The sequence below is a fragment of the Pinus tabuliformis genome, chromosome Q (assembly GCF_031772625.1).
Source record: "Pinus tabuliformis cultivar Carrire ecotype Pingquan chromosome Q, CPIR1, whole genome shotgun sequence".
Classification (NCBI taxonomy): domain Eukaryota; kingdom Viridiplantae; phylum Streptophyta; class Pinopsida; order Pinales; family Pinaceae; genus Pinus; species Pinus tabuliformis.
In genome coordinates, this window is record NC_142296.1 from 20,675,055 (window position 1) to 20,696,095 (window position 21,041).

The following is a 21,041-nucleotide window of genomic DNA, read 5'->3' on the forward strand; positions in this document are numbered from 1 at the left end:
ATAAAATAATGTGCAAATAATGGCCTAGGTCACAAGCCGGCCTAGTAACTTTTGCAAATTCAATTTTATCTCCACAAATTTTAGCCAAAATTTTGACACCATGCTTGCATGGGCTTCTAGGGGTAACATTAAGGCCTTTTGGTGCCATGACAAGTGTAGTAGGCCTCTAAAATTAAGATCTAGGGGTTGGCCCCTGTATCTCGATGCAAATCTTCCTGTGGACCCCAAATGTGGGTTTGGGGCAGTAAACTGGGTCTCATGGGTCTCCAAGTGATTAAATCTTTGTCTCTGCTCCAATGTTGAGGGCACTTAAAATTGTGCTAGCCCTCACATGCCTCAAGGCATTAGACAAACCTCATCTGGGAGCTAGATCAACTGCCACACAATGTATATACTATTAAGCCGACTGGGGGAAAACTGGTCCAGGTGCATCATCCCATGAATAATACAGCAAATGCAAGATCATTGTGGGTGCAGAAGGTGCCCATGGCTATGAATGAGGTTGTACAACTTTCTGGAGTCCCATGGCTGCCGAGTCTCAACGCATCACTTGTGGGTGTCAATATGTTCCTTTGGACGACCTGGACCCCAATTAAGTTGCCCAGACCTATAGATGGAACCACCTGCCAATTACACACAATATTCAATGCTACAACTTTCATCATCGGGCACATTTATCATTATTGCATCTAAGTGAACCAAGCTTGAAAGAAATGGGGAAAATAGCACTTCATATGGGGCTTCTCTTCCAAAATTGGGGCCTTAGTAATGCAATGTTGTTGCCTCCTTAGGTAGCAGTGGTTAATAGATGACCCTATTAGGTGTTCTCAACCCCCAAAGGGAAGTGACATGTCCTTGGTCCACCCTTCAATCGATAGGTGCCATGTGAATAATGATGGAATGGAGGGAAAGGACTCCATAACCAAGTGCCATGGTCAAAGGGACTAGCTATGATGGAATACACCATCCTTGGTGTATAGATGTGAGGAGCAAGCAATCGTGGACACATAAGTTATCTCAGCCTTTGTTTTTCCACCCCCCTATATTGCCTTTTAGTTTCTCTTGATCTTTCCTTGTATTACTGCTCGTAGCTCGAGGAATGAGAGCTTGCTTTGTATGAAGTATAGTAGTTATTACCCCCTTTAGGATGGAGCATTTCATCACCCATCAAGGGTTGGGACATGCAAGGCTTCCTTGTCTTCCAGGAGATAGGGCAACATTGGCCCAGGAACCGAGTAATGGCCATATGAGAGAGGTAGAGCTCCTGCTTGGCTTTTGCCCACGTGCTAATTTATAAGTCCCAACCATCCTTTGCATTTTGTTTTTTCTTTTATTTTTCTTGTGGCAACCATATGCTCTTTCTTTTTCTTTTAGTTGCATCAACCTCATAGGGTGCATTTCTAGGCCCTACCCAAGGTATGAGGATGTATGGATGCCAAATCTCAATGAACCAATTGTCAGTTGACCTGAAGAAGGGAGGCAAGATAAGGGCCCATAATGTAAGATGGAAAGTGGTAAGTATGGAATAGGGTAGATGGGGCTACACTAACTCAATCATGGCTTCCCAGGTAGTCCCCCTTCCTAAAGCCATGGGCCATTAGGGGAGGTCCCACGGGACTAGGATTGAAAATTAACTCCCCCATTTAAGGTGAGGGAACAAGAATATGACCAAGACCCTTATTTCTTCAAATTTACCCCATGCTTCATGTCAAAATGCCCAAATATAAACAAGCATAAGCACCTGATTGCATAATTAATAAAGTACCTTTTGATCAGAAACCCACCTTCCAACATGTACTCTCAACAAATGAGCAAGAAAACATATGACTGATGCAAGTGGTCGAGATATGAATGGCACGTCACATCAGCGACAAAGTAGCTCTCAGGGGTTGTGGGCTACCGGCTGGAAGAGGGGAATAGGAGAAAATCTTCTCGTAGGGGTCACCCACTTTTGGTGGGTAACAACACTTTAATGGTTTTTGTCCTCAATGATGTTGACCTCAATTGACCTTGAGGGCATCTTTCAAGTGGTTCATCATGCATGCAGTAGGGATCCCTTGAGGCATGGCTTGACACCTCTCCAGCGCCATACAGAAGACATCTAGACCAACTTTGAGAGCGCACATATAACATTGCAGTCCCAATGTTGCCCCTCCTGAGATGAGCACTGGGCTTCAAGGAGCCTTCACATGGTTGTATGCCCCTTGCTACACCTCCATATGCTGAAACGATGAGCCAAGAAGCCAAGGTGTTGGCTTGATTAATGATCCTCCCATATTCACGCAGGATGCCCAGGTTGGCCTTGTACTTGTTTCATGCACGTTACCGTGTTCCAGAGCCCATACAATGATGGAGACCACTTGAGATGCTACCTGTTCCAGAGCCCATACAATGATGGAGACCACTTGAGATGCTTTGAGAGGGCTATCACACCTTGTTTTGATGCCAACACATGATCCTAAGGTTGCCACATCACCATGCATGCCTTAGGATGGTGACATGAGCCTACTTGATGATGATATCATGGTGGAAAAGATGTTACTTGGAGATGTACCCATGCACTTTGAAGATGTCCCTTGGAGTGAGGAGCAATATTGGGCTTATTTTTTCACTTGTCTGATGGAGATGCTCATTTTTGGAAGATGGAGTTATGTTGGAGAACCTTTTCTTCTCACGTGTGGAGAATTTATGATGTATTTCTTATGTTTTATCATTTTGTAAAACTATCATAAGGTCGACTTGTGACCTTTGGACCTACTTTAATGCTCCAATCAAACTCTTCAGGTTTTTTTTGTAAATATGTGAAAAGTAACTTATTTACACCACATATAAATAGAGGGAAGTCACTTTCACTCATTCATCATCACACACACTCCTCTCCTCCCTCTTGAGCGAGTGTTCACTAGCCTTGTCATTTTCTATTGGTTGATATGAATGATTGATGGAGCAAATTGTCTTAGGAGGGATATTTTTGCTTGGAGAGGCTATGTTTTAGATGCTAAGAAACTAAGTGCTAGATAGTTTAATGCTTGATTCCTATTACTTGATAATTACTTGTGAATGTTATCTGTCTTCTTATTAATATTATGTTCTCTTTATCAAGTAATTATACAAAACTTCAAAGCATAAAGATCACAAAGAGACAAAGAACATCAGAAATTAGGCTCCAAGCAAGGGCAAAACCACACAACAGGAAAACCCAACAATCCTTCTCTTATAGAATCAAATCAAAATGAGATATCCAATACCTAAGACCAAGACCAACACTGCCACAAAGATCCAAGTCAACCCTCCTCCAAGTCTCCTCCAATCAAGTCAAAGTCAACACTGGTCAAACTCTCTTGAAATCTGGTCAAATCACAGAAAATTTTTGTCCTGCAATAGACGCCGCATTTTGGCCTTGTAATAGCCTCAGAAAATTCACACATATGAGCAGAACTATGGCAAAAAACGCATCTTCTCTCTCCTTTGACTATCTTCTCTCTCCTTTGATTTTGGTTGTCTTTTTCTTGTTTTGCACGGAAATCGATGTGATGTGTGATGAATGAATGAATTCCCAAGAGGTTGAGTTGTCTTGTATTTATAATTGTCCAAGAGGGTTGAATGGCTGCCACATAGGCCGACTTGTCCAAGGAGGGTCAACTTGGTCTTGTGTTGACTCTTTGACTCAAAAATAAAATTATTTTTCTTTTCTTTACAAAAAGTCCAAATGGGACTTGACTCAAATACATTTCTTTTGACTCTTAATAAATTCTTTTTGACTCAATTGACTCTATAAGCATGAAGAACATGCTTTTGACCAAAAATAAAAAATAATAATAATGAATATAATAAATATATCAATGATAAAAATTACATTTTGTTACATTATGAAGACCGACACTAGTTACATTTTTCAACACTCCCTCTTAACTAGGGAGGTATTCATAATGACACAACAAGATATTCTCAAGTTGAAATATTCATATAAGAAACGATATGGATTGATAAGCATCAATGATAATTTACATCATCATAGCCAACATTGTCAAAATAGCAATGCCTTAACTAACATGCTCTATCTCTCCACTAGATCAGAGCACAATGTTGGGAGGCATAAATTTGGACACCACCACCTCCCAAGGCACATACCCCACTAGGGTGTTCCTAAGGTATGACCTTACAGAACCATTTCCTAATCCAAGTAAAAGTACATCCTCTGAACCTTTCTTTACCAAGTCTATGTATCCAACTTAGGATGCTAATCATAGTCAATCACAATACATGACTCAATAATGTATGTCCCTGATGCTTATAAAATCCATCGTTCTCCCTACCAGTGTTCATGCACTAGGCTTACGGCTATTAGTCCTGGCCATAGTACGTGACACATGGAGAACATGGTGTCCACCCTCACTCCCTCTCAACCAAGGAGGAGATATCCACAAGTCCAATCTTGTCTCGTAAATACTCAAGCTTCCTATTAGGAATAGACTTCGTCAATATTTTTGTTGCATGTTCGTCAGTGGAGATGTATTGTAGCTTCACGACTCCATCTTGCACCATGTTTCGAATGTAGTGATACTTGATATTAATGTGCTTCAACCTCGCATGGAAAACCGGGTTCTCTGTTAGTTTTATGTAGCTTTGGTTGTCACAACATATGATGGTCGAATCCAAAGCTCCTTCAAACAAATCAATAAGCAACTTCCGAAGCCAAACTGCTTCACGACTAACTTCACTAGCTGCCATATATTCAACTTCAGCAGTACTCAACGCAACCAAATCTTGTTTTCTGCTCATCCATGAAACCATAACAGATCCCAAACAAAAACAACCACCTGTAGTACCTTTTCCATCTGCATCACTGCCTACCCAATCGAAATCTTTGTAGCCTAATAACTTAACCTTATTGCCTGCAACATATCTCAAACAATGATGTATGGTCCCATGGAGATATCTTAAGATGTGTTTAGTTGCTATCCAATGATCATGTCTAGACCCCATCTGAAACTAGCTAAGTGTATTTATTGTAAAACAAATATCCAGTCGGTTGTTCACGAGGTACATCAGAGAACCTATCAGTTGTCAGTGTAAGATGTTGGATCAACAAAACTTGAATCAAAACTCCTTAGCTTCTTTAAATTGGTGATCATAGGTGTTATCATCGATTTACTATCCATCATCTGAAACTTCTGTAGAATCTTGATAACATATCTTCCTTGACCAAGATTAAACTTGCCAAGTTTCTACCAAACATCAAGTCCTAGGTAATAGTGCATTAGTCCAAGATCTTTCATATCAAATTCATTGGCTAGTTCCTTCTTACATTGATGAATGCGATGTTCCACACCTATTATTAGTAAGTCATCAACATAAAGTAATATGATCACAGGTTCATTCTTTACCACCTTGATGTAGAGGTTTGGATCTACATTACTTTTAATGAAACCAAGTCTTAATAGATAAGCATTCATTTTGGCATACCATGCTCTAGGGGCTTGTTTTAAGCCATAGGCCTTCTTTAACCTGCAAACAGGAGTTTTTCAGGGGTTGTCTTCTTTCCAACAGCTTTCTCTCTTTCAGCAAATTTTTTCACAAGAGGGTCAAAGGTAATGTCTTTAAGATTTCCATTTGCTTGCAATGACTCAAGATAATTGGAGTAAGTAGGATAAAGTGCCTTGAGAAAAGCGATAAGAGGAATATCCAAATCAATTTTAGTGGCTTGGATATCATGCATTATAGACTTTACCTCGAATGCAAGAGCAAGAGGATCATTATTTTGCAATTCAAGAGTGAAGAGCTTAATCATGAGTTGAACAACTTCAAGTGCAGAATGTGAGTCATAGAGTTCTTTCAGTGTTTGTAAGGCTTCGAAAGCAGTTGAAAATGGCGTAATATGGCGACTCACCTCTTCACTTACAAATGCTGCAATTAATGCATAGGCTTTGCTGTTCTTATTTTCCCAAATGGCGAGCTCTTTGTCTAAGGTAGGTTGTTCTGGTTGTTTGTCTCTGTCTCCAATGCACACTCCTTTCCACAACTCATTGAAAATGAGGGTGTGTTTTATCATCCGGGACCACTCAAGATAGTTCTCCTTGCCAGTGAGAACTATTTGCACAATGGATATGATTGAATGCATACTGTAACAAAGACTTATGCTGCAAAATTTTACTCTTAATGGGAAAAAATATAATTCTGATATGACTGGATAGCAAATGTCAATACCCAAGACTACAAAACTGTACAAGAATTAACATGCTTATGTTTTCATCCAAACATAAAATGTTATCTAGCAACTCCTTTTGACTGCATTTAGCATTTTCAATGCATATGGACAGCACTTTGACTGTTAATGGACAGCGCTCTGAGTGTTAAATGTAAGACAGCAATGTAAGACAGCGCAAACATTCACCACAGTGTTAAACAACACATATGGACAGCGCAAAAATAATGCATACTGTAACAAACATTCAATGGACAGCGCATCGGTTTCATCGTTCCTCGTTCCTCGTTTCAACAGACTTTGAAGGCAGGAGCTCAAGTGTATGAGCGTAAATGTATGTATGGAGCAGCGTTTAAGTGTTAAATGTAATACAGTGCAAATATTCAATGTAAATGGACAGCGCATACATAATAATCCGAAGACATTCAAAAGCGAAGACAGCGCTTAAATGTATGGGCAGGTTTCAATGTAAGACAGCGCTTAAACACATTCAACACATTCAAATTCACCGCACCACAGGTTTCAAATTCAACATGCCACAGGTTTCAAATTCAACACATTCAACTCGCATTCATCGAAGCAGCGTTCTTTGTTCCAACGTGGAGGCAACTGATGCGCACCAATCCAAAGCTCGCCACGGTGCCTTACTATCCACAGCAGCGGGATTAGAACCTCAACCTGCCAAACGCAGCCTCAGCACTCCCTCACGCAGCACTCAAGCGCGCATTAGTGAGACAAGGTATAATGAAAAGCGTTCCAGAGAAGAGGGCGCAGAAAATTATTATGGCAGAGAGCCCAGAGAGAATACCAGGTCAGGGGTGTCAGTTCTGAAATACGGGCAAAACAGGAAAATAGGCAAAAAAATGGAGTTACAAAGGCAGGAATACTAAAAATAGGACCTGCTCGGATACCATGTCAAGCCAGGCAGTAACTCCACCAAATCAATTCATTTTATTCCTTCAGGTTGGTCTTTATTATATACATGAGAGAGAGACTGTTCACTTCATCTCCCGATGACTTCATATTCTTTATTATTTATTTACATTACATTCACCCAATCTTGATGATTAGGTGTCAACAGAACAGCACATCATCTCACTCACACCCAGAGCGTCAGAGCGATTAGTTCCATAAAGTTCCTTAGCAAGGTGCCCCCCAACCCCACCAGAACAGCCAGAGACTTATCCAGAGCTTCTTTCCTTTGGCCTTGGATGCTAGGAGTATCCCTCCTTCTTACACCCCCCGAGACAGACACCTCATTGGATCCAAAGGACTTTTATAGTGAGCTAGCATCACTGTCACCCCCATCGTCATCAGCTATTAAACCCAGGCATTCTTGACATCATCGACCTCCAACCCTAGACTTATACATTTAGTCTTCTACATCATCGTGGACCTTTGATCTGGTTATATACATGTCCTTGAGGTTGTTCAATTGTTGTATCCTTCTTTACTTCATTTTATCCTAATTTTAGCTTTGGCATTTTCTAAGATTTACATTTGCACTCCCACATTATACTTGTACTGGATGTATCCCTCAGTCCCATTGACCTACTTTTGTGGTCATTCATTGGACATTAATAAAATTATCTTATCTTATTAATGACTTCTCCAAACACACTTGGATTTACTTCTTTAAGTGTAAAGTTTTTAACGTGTTTTTTGGCTTGCAAAGCCCTTGTAGAAAAACAATTTGGACATCAACGACAAAGCTTAAGAACATATAATGAAGGTGACTATGTTAACAACAAATTCACAACTTACTGCACTACCTAGGGTATTCAGATACAACATATTGGTCCATATACTCCACAGCAAAATGGTGTTGCTGAGAGAAAGAATCACACTTCAAAAGAAATGGCCAATTGTATGATCCAAGCTAAGGGTTTCAGTCTTCATAGGCAGAAGCAACCAATTGTGCAAATTACATAGTAAATCGCTCTCCTGCAAAAGCTTTAAAGAATAAAACACCAGAAGAAGCATGGACAAAAATAAATCCATATATAAGCCACTTCCGTGTAATTGGTAGTGTGGCATGGGCTCACACATTCCTAATGAGAAAAGGAAATCCTTACAGCCTAAAAGTGGAAAGTGTAATTTTGGTGGGTATTTTGAAGATGTAAAAGGTTATAAACTTCTTTGACCTCATTCCAATGAAATAATTATTAGAAGAGATGTTAAACTTGATGAAAATATCTTAGCCTATGAGCTTAACTCAATGTTTATCCCATCTTCAACCTGTGAGCCATCTTCAGCTTTCCTACCGACTTTTGTTCCTATTTTGGTTTCCTCTTTAGATGATAACAGTGCGAATGAAAATCCACCTTCGCCTACTCACCTTCCTCCAGCTAAGTATTGTCGCCTATCCAATTAGCAGCGTCACTAAGGTCTTGGCAAGCCTGCTAGATGGGCATACACATAGCAGGAGCCCACTATCACCTCGACCCAAACCCCCACTGTTTAGACACAACAACCTCCTAAATGGTCAAGGAAACAGTCCCAAATACGACCTCAACTATCCCAAACAAAACCAGTGTTTTATATGGGATTAATTGGAGGTGGAGATGTTAACTTCCAAACAACTATCTAGTTGTTTATAATATAACTGCGCAACAGAAAACTAAATAGTGGATTAATAGATACCAAATCACTGAAAGTATATCGTGTCACTGGTTGTTTTGGTGTACAAAATTTATCCTAACCAAATATGGAATTAGATCTTTGTTTGGACTATTGGTTTAAAAACTATGGGTTAAAACAACTTGCTGTCCTGTAAATCAAATTGTAAAATTGTGCGTAAAACACAAGGAAAGCAACCTGTAGAGCCCAAATTGGCCACCCTACAAGTGCCATAGCACTCCTAGATGTTATGTCTAAGGGTGGGAACGCTTGAAGACTTAATTTGAGGCTTATGAGGCATTTCCCTAACCTATGACAGCTGAAAAAGCAAGTTGGAAATTGTTTTTCCATAAAATGGGTTGACACCTCTTGGGCAAATTACCCAAAAATTCCAGATCCAAAGATAAACTTTAAAATATAGCTAGAAATTGCATAAATTCACCCTAAATGGGTAAAAAAGACAATATTTGGAACAATAGGGTTACTAAAGAGATTTCTTGAGTATGACTTATTTGTAAAGTGTTGGAAATCTCTTGTTTTGTTGCAGATTTACACTGATACGGCCAGCAAAACACACTTAGATATGCAAAATATCAGCTATATAAAAGTGTAAAATGTGCAAAATAAATTATTGTATCTTATCCTTAAATCTAGCAATTTAATTCAAATTCCCCAAGGTAAAGTTTGTTAAATAAACAAGATTAATGAAAAATCAGCAAGCTAAATCATGCATAATGTAATGCTTAAAAGAAAATTTTGAGTTTTTAAAGAAATAAGTGATTGTTGAGCAAATACCTTGTGCCCAACTTTCCTCATCCTTGCTAGGGTGTGAAATGTGCACCTTCTTAAGTTGACCTTGCCAATAAATCAAGGGAATGGGTTTGGTCTCTACGATAAGCCGCCCCCACAATTGACTTAATAACCTCAAAAATGTTTAAACCCAACTAGGAGCAGCACCTTTTGAGTGGCATCTCTGGTTTTCAGATTGAATGTGATGAATATGAGCCCCTACATGAATTGAAGCTCCCCTTCAAAATGGTCTAGTCACTTGGAATGACCCAGATTCCACCTACAAAACAAGAAATCCAAGTGAGGTTTCCCCCTAGTTCGCCCTCTCCAAATGACTAAGTAGCCCCTCAGTGGCTCCACTTGTTAACTGATGCGTAATTTTACTTATTACTGAAATTATTAGATTAATTCACAATAGTAATAAGATCAAGAAAAAAATACAAATAAGATCCACCCCACACAATGTACATAAGGAAACGTGGTCAAAGGTTTGCAAAAACTGAGCTCTTTTATTTAAGTGATGGCATTAATCTCATATGACAACAACTATTAGATGAGGAGAGGTTGGCCTTTTATAGAACAATTCCTAACAACTAGATAACGGCTAGTTGGACTCCTCAAGAGTCAAAACAATATTTTACTAGTCATCCACAAGTTGGACACTTAGTAATTTTTCATAAAATATTTCATTACATTTTTTTATTTGCCCACTCTGGGGTCAACTTAGGTCAGATTTCCCAATTTGGTCCACAATCCCCTTTGTTAATGGCCCAGTATAGTCAAAATAAGAAAACAATACAAGATAGTAATTCAACATTCCACTAGTTACACTTGAAAAAGTTCGACTTGGTCCCTTGGAGGAATATTTCATCTTCAAACAGCTACTTTCTTGGTTCATTGCCCAACTACTTGGTCCATGAGTGCTCCAATGGCTAGTTAGACCTTCTAACAGCTAGTTGACTTGTCCACGACAAGTTAGAATTTTCCCTCTCCCTTTACTAACTCAACTTGGCCACCTTGAACTTGTTTCTCCAACGCCCTTGACTATCTAACAGATCTGGCCCCCCTTGGTTCAGCTAAACCGACCATGCTTTGAACTGGGTCTCTCTTGGAATCTCCAAATCCTGCTTAGCAATGCCACATCATCACATGCTCTGCCATGTCATATGCCACCTGTGCAAGTTTCATAACGCCTTGAGTAATCTTAAAAATCTAACATGTGGGCATTGTTCTTGTCATTATGGTGACCATTTTTACATAATGCATGCATGATTCTACCCAATTTTGCCCCCCCTTCTGCCACTTGGAAACCTGTTTTGACTTATTAACCAAGTTTGACCAAGTTGTACCTAGCCACTGCCACATCCGAATGGAAAACTTAAACGTGGCATGAACTCCTCTCATCACATTGAAGAATCTCAGACCAAGTTGACCTTTTGACCATTTTGAGCACTTTGCCTTGGGAACCATGCTAAACGCCTAGAGAATTTGCCTGAAACGCATATCCTCGTTTCCGAACTATGTTGCAGGGGAGCGCTCCCCCCGCCCCCGCTCCCGCTCCCAATCCGCGCTCCGAGCGGGAGCGACTCGGGAGCAGGTCGGGAGCGCGCTCCCCAAAAAAAATTCGCTCCCTGCCTTTTCAGGAGTGATTTCGGGAGCGTTTTTCCTTTTTTGCAATTTTTTTTTTGTAGTAATGTTTGAAATGCAATTTTTTTTTAAAGAAACAAATAAGTTTTGAGTGGGACAGCTTAATGATCAAGTCTAGGCCCTAGTATTGATACGCTATTCATGGTAATGTTAAATTCTTAAAGTAAAAGTGACATTCTCCTTAATATTCATTTTCATCCTTTTACTTAAATTCTTAACATTACCATGAAATGACTCACGATGTTTGAGAGTGGTTCCGACCTCATTGGATTTCATATGGAGAAAGTAGAATTTTAGATTTCATTCAAAATCCAGCAGACTTATCAGTTTTTCAGGATTTCAAGATTGGGGGATTGCAATGTTTCCATTGAATTTTGTCATGTATTAGGATATGGAACTCGTATTTAATCAAGAGCACCAATCCCTCTATGTACCTTGATGTTAGTGACATTGGTTGTCGAACTCCTCTATCATGACCCTCCTAAAAATGTACGCATCACTCAAACAAAATCTTGACTTGACATGCTATGCTTGTTCTATCTTATGTTAATGCTTAGAGGGTGATATTAATGGCAAAGATCCCTATACAGATACAGAGGTAATGACAAAGATACCTCTGCATATTAATGCTTAGAGGGTGATATTAATGACAAAGACCCTGATTTTCCAACAAGACTAAAAAATTAGACATTTCTCGTGGTGGCAAGAGGCCCAAGCATAAGAAATAGATAATAGATTTACTTCTCTTTTCTAGTTTCTAGTAACTTTTATAACTATTGACTCTTTCATATTTATTATGATATTTTTTTAAACAATATATGACAATTTAAGTTTGAAGTTGGCAATTATAACTCATTAGTAATGAATTATGAATATGATGCTTCATGAAAGTCGAAAGTTGTTTCATTTTATAACATTTCATTTCATGTTAGATATTATTTGTTGTAATGGTTACACTTAGCTTACAAGTACAACTTTGGTGATCAATGATGATAAATGTTATATATTGAATTTTGAAAGCTTGAAACTTTATGAATGATGAATCATGAGACTCAATATGTTGTATGTTACTATGTAACAACTTGTGGACGTGGTTGATGAAGATTATAACTTCTAGATGATTGTTATTGTATGGTTCAATCTATGTTTTTTTTATGTTTTTTATATCTAATTCATTATTCTACATGTTTTTGTTGACATATATGTATCAAAATATAAAAAATATATATATTATATAAAAAACGCTCCGGGATTCGCTCTCAAACCGAGAGCTTCTGAAAATGTCGCTCTCGCTCCCCGCTTCCGCTCCCGCTCCCAAGTAACATTGTTTCTGAAACAGAAACATGTACGATCCTTGTCTAAAACAGTGTCAAAACGTTTTTTGTGTCGTTTCAAAAAATCGGAAACTTCGGATTTGGAATTGGATACATTTCCAAGGGTTTTAAATTTTTTTGGATCCGTTTCCGAAAATCCCAAAACGGATCCATGAAAATAGTGATCGAAATCCACCCTTAAAATGTTAAAAAGCATGAAAACTTGTGTAGCCATCAATAAATAATAAAAGTGAAGAAATCAGATTCGCAAATAAACTCACTATAAACGTAGTCTCATAACGTCTCTTCTAAATCTTTAGAAACAAGCACTCCATATATTTATCAAGGATTCTTACTACTCAGAAAAAGATAGATGTTCAAAAATATAAACAAAAGGGTTTGATGAATGTCTTCGTAAAGAAATTTATTTGAGCGATTAATTTTCAGTTTGGTGAAGGTTTTGCTAACTGTCATTGATTTTTCTCTTGATTTCATAAATCCCTCCAATATAACAAATCTTCTAGCCAATCTTTTGCCCACGTATAGTCAAGAGACCAAGCTGACGTTGAGAAGATTGAAATGTTCAAATAGGTCTTGACAGAATATCCCAATGATCTCATGGGACTTTTAATTGCCATGCAAGGAAGATATATACTATATGCCATGTATGACACTTGCTTTGAAGGTGTTGGACCCAAAAGCATAAAGGTTGTAGCATTTCTGATTACATTACTAATGACGATGACAATATGTTGAATGCTATAATAATCACTAATGATGATGACAATGTTTATGATGAATTCATGATGATGATTTGTTTATGTTGAATTCATGATGATGATTATGTATTTTTATATACAAAATCTAGATTCTAAAAGATGAATGTCGTTTCCTTGTCGTATCGTATTTGGACTTTTTGAAAATTTGTCGTATTCGTTTCAAACCCCATATCCATATCCGTTCCCATCAAGATTTTTTGAAAATTTAGTGTATCCATTTCAAACCCCGTATCCGTTCCAGTGCAACTTAGGAAATGCCTTAGGAAACGTGAAAGTTGTCAAAAAGGAGACAATCATGCATGAGAGTTGTCTGGGGAATACTGCACCAAAGCCAAAGCCACCTATAGACTCTTAAACCATAACCATGTGGGAGATAGGTGCACCTTGATTTGAGCATGATTGGCCCATACACTAGTGATCACTCCTACAAAAGCAAGCTCCCATAAAACCATGAGTCCTCAAGTAAGATCACCTCGCGCTTCCAATCCTATACAAGACAAGAGACACCCGAAGTGAACTACAAGGGACTAGCCATTGTCCGACCGAGACAACAAGATATAGACTCATGAACAAGACACAAACCTAGGATGCCTAATACAAAAGCTCATATGGTTGTTACAATTGCTTTGACTTATGACCTTGGGCTTACAATAGTGGTGATAAAATGCTGCAAAAGTTTTTATGCACCATTGCTCACATGTGAGCTAACAAATGGCTCCAACTACAAGGCACATGTGTTGAAATTTGGTACCGAAGGACAGGTGGTTCCCTTAGGCTTTGATCTTTGGCCTAGGGAAAAGTGCCCAAAAGAATTTTATTTTTCTCCTAAAGTGACTTTATAAGTTTATAAAGTTAAATCTAATTTAAAAGTGACTTTAAGTGATAAAGTTACTAAGTCTAATTTTAAAGTAACTTTTATAAAGTCAATGAAAAATTAGAAAGGAAAAGTGACTTTGGAAATAAATGACTAAGTGGATCTTTATTAAAGTGGGGTGAATTAAAAAATAAAAAGTGAGATTTAAATGAGCATTTAATCTCAACCATTGATCTAAATCTATTTCAGCCATTGAATTTAGAGATCACCCAAAAGTCACTTGGGTCACCCAAAAGTCATTTGGAGTTATATTAAGGGAGGAAAAGGAGGAAAAGATCACATTCGATTCAATTCTTTCATGAGCAGATTGGAAGAAAGAGAGCAAGAGAGATTTCTGAGCAGGGAGGAGAAGAAGACAACAGTTTGGCACACATTCCAAGGCAACAGTTGAGCAGATTTGTACAGCTGATTCAGCACACAGTGAAAGGCAGATTTTGGCACGATTTTCGAGGAGAGATTTGCACAAAAATCGATGAGTAGTTTGTTGGTTTTTCTGCACGCAAAACGAGAGCCATACAGCAGCATTTAATGCTGAAAGTGGGCACGAAAATCGAGGAGACCGTACAACATTTATTGCTGTCCTGTTTGCTGTAATTTCCAGTTTGCTGTGAAGCATGGGAAAAGAGATAAGTTGTAAATTTGCTTGCTGATTTTTTGCTGAAAATTTATCACTGTAAAAGGCAATTTTCAGAAATAAAGAAGAGCTCTCAAACTAGTTTTCCCCAAGAGTTGTAGGGGGTTTTTCCAGGGTCACATTGACCAAAAATCTCAGTGTTTAATTGTGTTTTAATGGCTGTTTATTACTGTTGATTTTTATTTCTGCAATTTCCAGCATTCTGTAAAATTTCCAGAATTTGTGTTTTCAGCAAATTTATTTTTTTCAGCTTGTTAAACGTATGGTTATGGGAAAGGGCATTTAACTATATGGGAGAAATAAGGAGAAACTGAAAACCGGGGTGGGAAAACAGAAATTTCTACAACATGCTCTATGCGAGAAGATGTGAGAACCTTAGGATCTTCTACCCGTCACATGAAAATCTCAACCAATACGATGTAGATTACAAAGAGAGACTCGGACTGAAGTCTTGTCCCTTCATAACACAACAATAAAACCAAAATTATATAACAACTAATCTAGAAAATGAAATAACTAGCATAAATGGAAATGACAAGGCAAAATATATAACCATACTAAAGCATGTAAATAACATCAATCAGTGAAACTAAATCATACAAGCAAATTTTGAAACTATAAAAATATTTAATCCAATATAATGCTCGTGGTAAGAGCTTATTCATCCTATCCTAATCTACTTAAAAGAAGTAAAACATGTTAGGTGAAATCAAATAACCAATGTAACGAACAAATGAATTTATCATTACTATTGATTTTACCTCCATGTTTGGTTGCTAACCAAAACAATGAAACATCAAACCTTTAAAAGGCATATGTCAAAACCTCATTCATGAATAGATCAGCTCCTACAGTGGGATGCTCATCATGTAGAAGAAAGTTGAAGAAGTGCCCAAGTTTATTTGTATTGCTATAGGATTCTTCCATCCACAGATTAATAAGGCCCATGTATTTACTAACCCTAGTGCCAACATTCCACCACTCATCATTGTTATTTGTCAAATCTACAAGCAAGAAGGGTTTTGATGGTGGCTCCAACTGAAACCTTTGCATAGACCATTGCACTTCTTGGTTGCCCCTAAACACATGTACACACAAATGATGAGAAAATTTATGAAAATCCAAAATATAATGGAGATCACAACTTACAGTGGCTTGCTTTGGCCAGGAAGGTTGAGAGCTCATGACAAATGTTCGGAAATGAAAATGATGTGACCTAGCCGCCCTGGCAAGGTTCAAATCCTTCCTATCAAACGAATCTTTGAACACCTGTGAACCATATACCAAGGGCATCCATTGTTAAAGCCTAAAGGGTGTTTCTTGACGTGGAAATCCCCTTTTTACACCTATATGAGTTGATATGGTCATTCACACTATATGGAATGATTTTGTTGATCATGAGGTCAAAATTTTTGCAATTTGACATCCATTGATGTCTGTATCATATATATGATCGATCACTCATGAAGATAAAGTAGCGAAAATCCCATTTACGTCTATCAATCTTGAGGAATGCATCAATAGACCCAAGCTCTTCGTACCCCCCATCCTCTTCAATAATATGCTCATACATTGAATCTTCCTCTATCACTTGATCCTCCCCAACAAGATAGGACTCTTAACTAATATTTTCCTCTTGAGGTGAGACATTCAATTCTATTGTAAGGTTTTCTTGATTTTCTTCCTTCTTGAGATGGATGTCCATGGTCTCTTGATTTCCTTCTTCAATAAGATCTTGTTTATCACTTTTCTCAAGGTCATGCAACAAAGGTTAATGAGGAGGGGAAGAAGGTTGTGCCTTTTGATGGAATCTTCTTTACTAACTTCCCCAAAAAGGACTAGGGCCCTCTCTTAAACCTAATTGTGCCAAATACAATCCTTCTAGTTCTCAGATAATGGGTAGCCAACTCTCTGAATCATAATTTCATCTTGCACAAAATGTTTACAAATATTTTGCAAACGATGGAAACACGCCAGGCTTTCATACCAAATCCATGCAGATCCTTCCAAACTTACTGTGAATTGACTCATCATAACATCCTCATTAAGGAAGTCATTTTTCTTAAAATATTTGATATAAACAGAAATGTGATTTACAGCTGAATCCCCATATCCACAAAACATGGGTTTGTCATGTGATCAGATTTTATAACCATGGGGAAAAACATTCATACCAAAGAAATCAACTGGATCATAAAATGGTGCCATCCAAGGAGGTAGCTCCATGTTTTCGTTAGTCATTAGAATTTGGCAACAAGGCTAAAATAAAAATATAACATGAAAAATATCAATGAAAATATCACAATGGAGTCAGCAATACATACGTTTCCTGTACTGTACCTTTTTATGTTTTGTTGAAGTGGAGTCACTAGGTAAGTTCCTGCAAGTTAACAATAATAATACCAATCTCACCAAGATACAAAACATAAACAATCTTACCAAGATGATGTTGTTGAATGCCAAATTATTTGACCTTATCCCTAGCAATGGTGTCAAAAAATGTTACCTATCCGATTAGCAGGATCATTAAAGTCCTCACAAGCCTATTGGATGGATATGCACAAGGCAAAGACCCACTATCACCCCAACAATCTCCTAAATGGTCAAGGGAGGAGTACCAAATACGACCTCAACTAATCCCAAACAAAAACAATGCCTTATATGCTGTCAATTGGAGGTGGAGGTGTTAACTTCCAGAAAACTATCTAGTTGCTTATGATATAACTGTGCAGCAGAAAACTAGATGATGGATTAATTGACACCAAATCACTGGAAGTATATCATGTGACTAGTTGTTTTTGGTGTACAGAATTTATCCCGACCAAATATGCAATTAGATTTCTGTTTGGACTATTGGGTTAGGACCTATAGGTCAAAACAACTTCTTGTCTTGTAAATCAAACTATAAAAATCTGTGTAAAACATAGGGACAGCAACCTATAGAGCCCAAATCAACTACCCTATAAATGCTACAGCACTCTTAAATGTTATGTCTGAGGATGGGAAGGCCTAAGAACTTAATTTGAGGTGAGACCTCTCTCCAACCTATGACAGCTAAAAAATACAATTTCCAACAAGCTGGAAATTGCTTTTTCAGAAAATGAGTTGAAACCCTCTTAGGAAAATTATCCAAAAATTCTAAGATCTAAAAATAAACTTTAAAATATAGCTGGAAATTGCATAAATACACTCTAAATGGGTAAAGTAGACAATATCTAGCACAATAGTTACTAGAGAGATTTCTTGAGTATGACTTGTAAAGTGCTGAAAATCTCTAGTTTTGTTACAGATTTATGCAGGTACAACCAGCAAAACATGCTCAAATATGCAAAAAATTAGCTATATACAAATGTAAAATGTGCAAAACAAATTATTGTATCTATCATTTGGTTAGATCTAGCAATTTAACTCATATTCCCCATGGTAAAGCTTGTTAATACATAATATCAACGAAAAATTAGCAAAGCTAAATTAATCATAATGTAATGGTTAAAAGAAAAGTTTGAGTTTTTTTAAAAAATAAGTGGTGGTTGTGTGAATACCTTGTGCCCAACTTACCTCACCTTTGCTAGTGTGTAAAATATGCACATTCTTAAGTTGATCGTGCCGATAAATAAAGGGAGTGGGTTTGGTCTCTACAAGAATTTGCCCCCACTATTGACTTAATAACCTCCAAAATGTTCAAACCCAACTAGGAGCAGCCCCTTTGGTGTGGTGTCTCTGGTCTTCAAATTGAATGTGATGCATATGAACCCCTGCACGATTTGAAGCTCCCCTTCAGAATGGTCCAGTCGCTTGGAGTGATCCACATACAAAACAAGAAATCCAAGTGGGGTTTCACCCTAGTTCACCCTCCCCACGTGACTAAGTAGCCCGTCAGTGGCTCAACCTATTAATTGATGTGTAGTTTTACTTATTATTGAGTTTATTAGATTAGATTCATGATAGCAATATGATCAAGAAAAAAATACAAATAAAATCCACCCCGCATAACATACATAAGAAAATATGGGCAAGGGTTTGCAAATAATAAGCTCCTTTATTAAAATGATGGCATTAATCTCATATGACAACAACAACTATTACATGAGGAGAGGCTAGCCTTTTATAAAACAAATCTTAACAGATAGATAATGGCTAGTTAACAGCTAGTTGGACTCCTCAAAATAATATTTTACTAATCATCCACAAGTTGGAGACATAGTAATTTTTTCATAAAATATTTCATTACAATTTTTTATTTGCCCATTGAGGGGCCGGCATGGGTCAAACTTTCCAATTTGGTTTGCAATCCCCTTTGCTAATGGCCTAGTACAGTCAAAGGAAGAAAACAGTACAAGATAGTACTTCAACGTTCCACTAGTTGCCTTTGAAGAAGTTCGACTTGGTCCCCTGGAGGAAGATCTCATCTTGAAATGGCTTACTTTCTCGATTCATTTCCCACCTACTTAGGCCATGAGATCTCCAACGGCTAGTTAGAATTCACTTTCTCCCTCTACTAACTCAACACGGCCACCTTGAACTTGGTTCTCCAACACCCTTGACTATCTAACAGATCTGGCACTTGGGTTTCGCTAAACTAAGCATGCTCTAAACTAGGTCTCTCTTGGCATCTCTAAATCTTGCCTAGCATTGCCACATCATCACTTGCTCTACCATGTCATCTACCACCTACGCAAGTTCCATAATGCCTTGAGGAATCTTCAGAATCTAACACACAAGTATTGTTCCTCTTGTTCTACTAATCATTTTTGACATAACACATGCATGATTTTGCCCAATGTTACCCCCTTTTTGCCCCCTGGAAACCTATTTTGACTTATTGACCAAATTTGACCCAAGTTGTAACTAGCCACTGCCACATCTGATTAGAAAACTGGAACGCGGTAGGGACTCCTCTCATCAAATTGAATAATCTGAGACCAATTGACTTTTTGGCCACTCGAAACATTTTGTATCAGGAACCGTGTATTGCCTTGCAAAACGTAAAAGTTGTCAAAAATGAGTTTGTCATGCATGAGAGTTGTCTAAGGAATACTGCACCAAAGCCAAATCCACCTACAAACTCTATAGACCATAACCATGTGGTCAAAACATAGGTGCACCTTGACAAGGACTGGAATGGCCCACACACTGGTGCACACCACTACAAAAGTAGTTCCCATAAAAACATAAGTCCTCGAGTAAGATCGCCTAAGGCTACCAATCCTGTACAAGAGGAGAGACACCCAAAGTGAACTATAAGGGACCAGCCATGGTACAACTAAGACAACAAGATAAAGACTCAAGAACAAGACACATACCTGGGATGCCTAATACAAAACCTCACATGGTTGTTACAATGCTTTGACTTGTGACCTTGGGCTTACAATGGTGATGATAAAATGTTGCAAAAGTTTTTATGTACCCCTACTGACATGAGGGATAAAATGTACATTGAACATGAACCTGCACCTGCACCACAACTTCCTAAATGAGTTTTTTCAACATGAGAAGCAATTGATGATCTTGTTAGTGATCCTATAGATTAGCACCATACTCATTCATAGTTCCAGCAACAATCCTCTCTTTTGGCTTAAGTTTCGAAGAGTCGTAATTTGAAAACATTTGCAGACACTTCCAACCATCTAGATTTGGATACAACAATGAATGAGATCATTCCTTAATGGCAAATGATACTTGGGAACTTGTCCCTCTTCCAAAAGGAAGAAAATTTGTGAGATGTGAATGGATGTATAGAACTAAATATGCATCAGATCGAAGCATTGAAAGACATGAGGTCCAGTTATTTGCTAAAGGATTCTATCAGGTTCAAGGAATTGACTACAATAAAACTATTGTCGTTGTTGCCAAAATAAATTCCATTTGCCTTGTTCTAGCCCTTGCTAACTCACATGGATGGGCAATCCATTTGATGGATGTTAAATCCACCTTCTTGAATGGAGATCTACAAGAAGATATCTACATGGAATGACCTTTTGGCTATGCTCAGAGGGACTCCAACCTTGTTTATCGCCTTCAAAAATCTACCATTGGTCCTAAACAAACTCCTCAAGCTTAGTATGCAAAAGCAGATAGCTTTTTTCTTGACATTGGTTTCTCTAGATGTCCTTCTAAGTTCTAACCCCAATGTCTACATCAAGAAAGTAAAAAACCATCTCATAATCCTCGTCCTCTATGT

The 21,041-nt window shown here is 38.0% G+C and overlaps 1 protein-coding gene across 4 annotated transcripts in view; it reads right to left on the bottom strand.

The window, feature by feature from the left end:
- The window catches only part of LOC149218077 (Cyclophilin-like peptidyl-prolyl cis-trans isomerase family protein), a 140,516-nt gene that overhangs the window by 101,642 nt on the left and 17,833 nt on the right, over positions 1–21,041 (bottom strand). For 2 of the 4 annotated variants that reach the window (XM_089383802.1, XM_089383801.1), the window contains exon 2: positions 9,620–9,893. The exons of the other annotated variants lie outside the window; for them this stretch is intronic. In XM_089383802.1, the coding sequence (XP_089239928.1) occupies positions 9,620–9,640 (21 nt within the window). In that variant the 5' untranslated portion in view covers positions 9,641–9,893. The remainder of the gene's footprint in view (positions 1–9,619; positions 9,894–21,041) is intronic. 4 annotated transcript variants of the gene reach the window in all.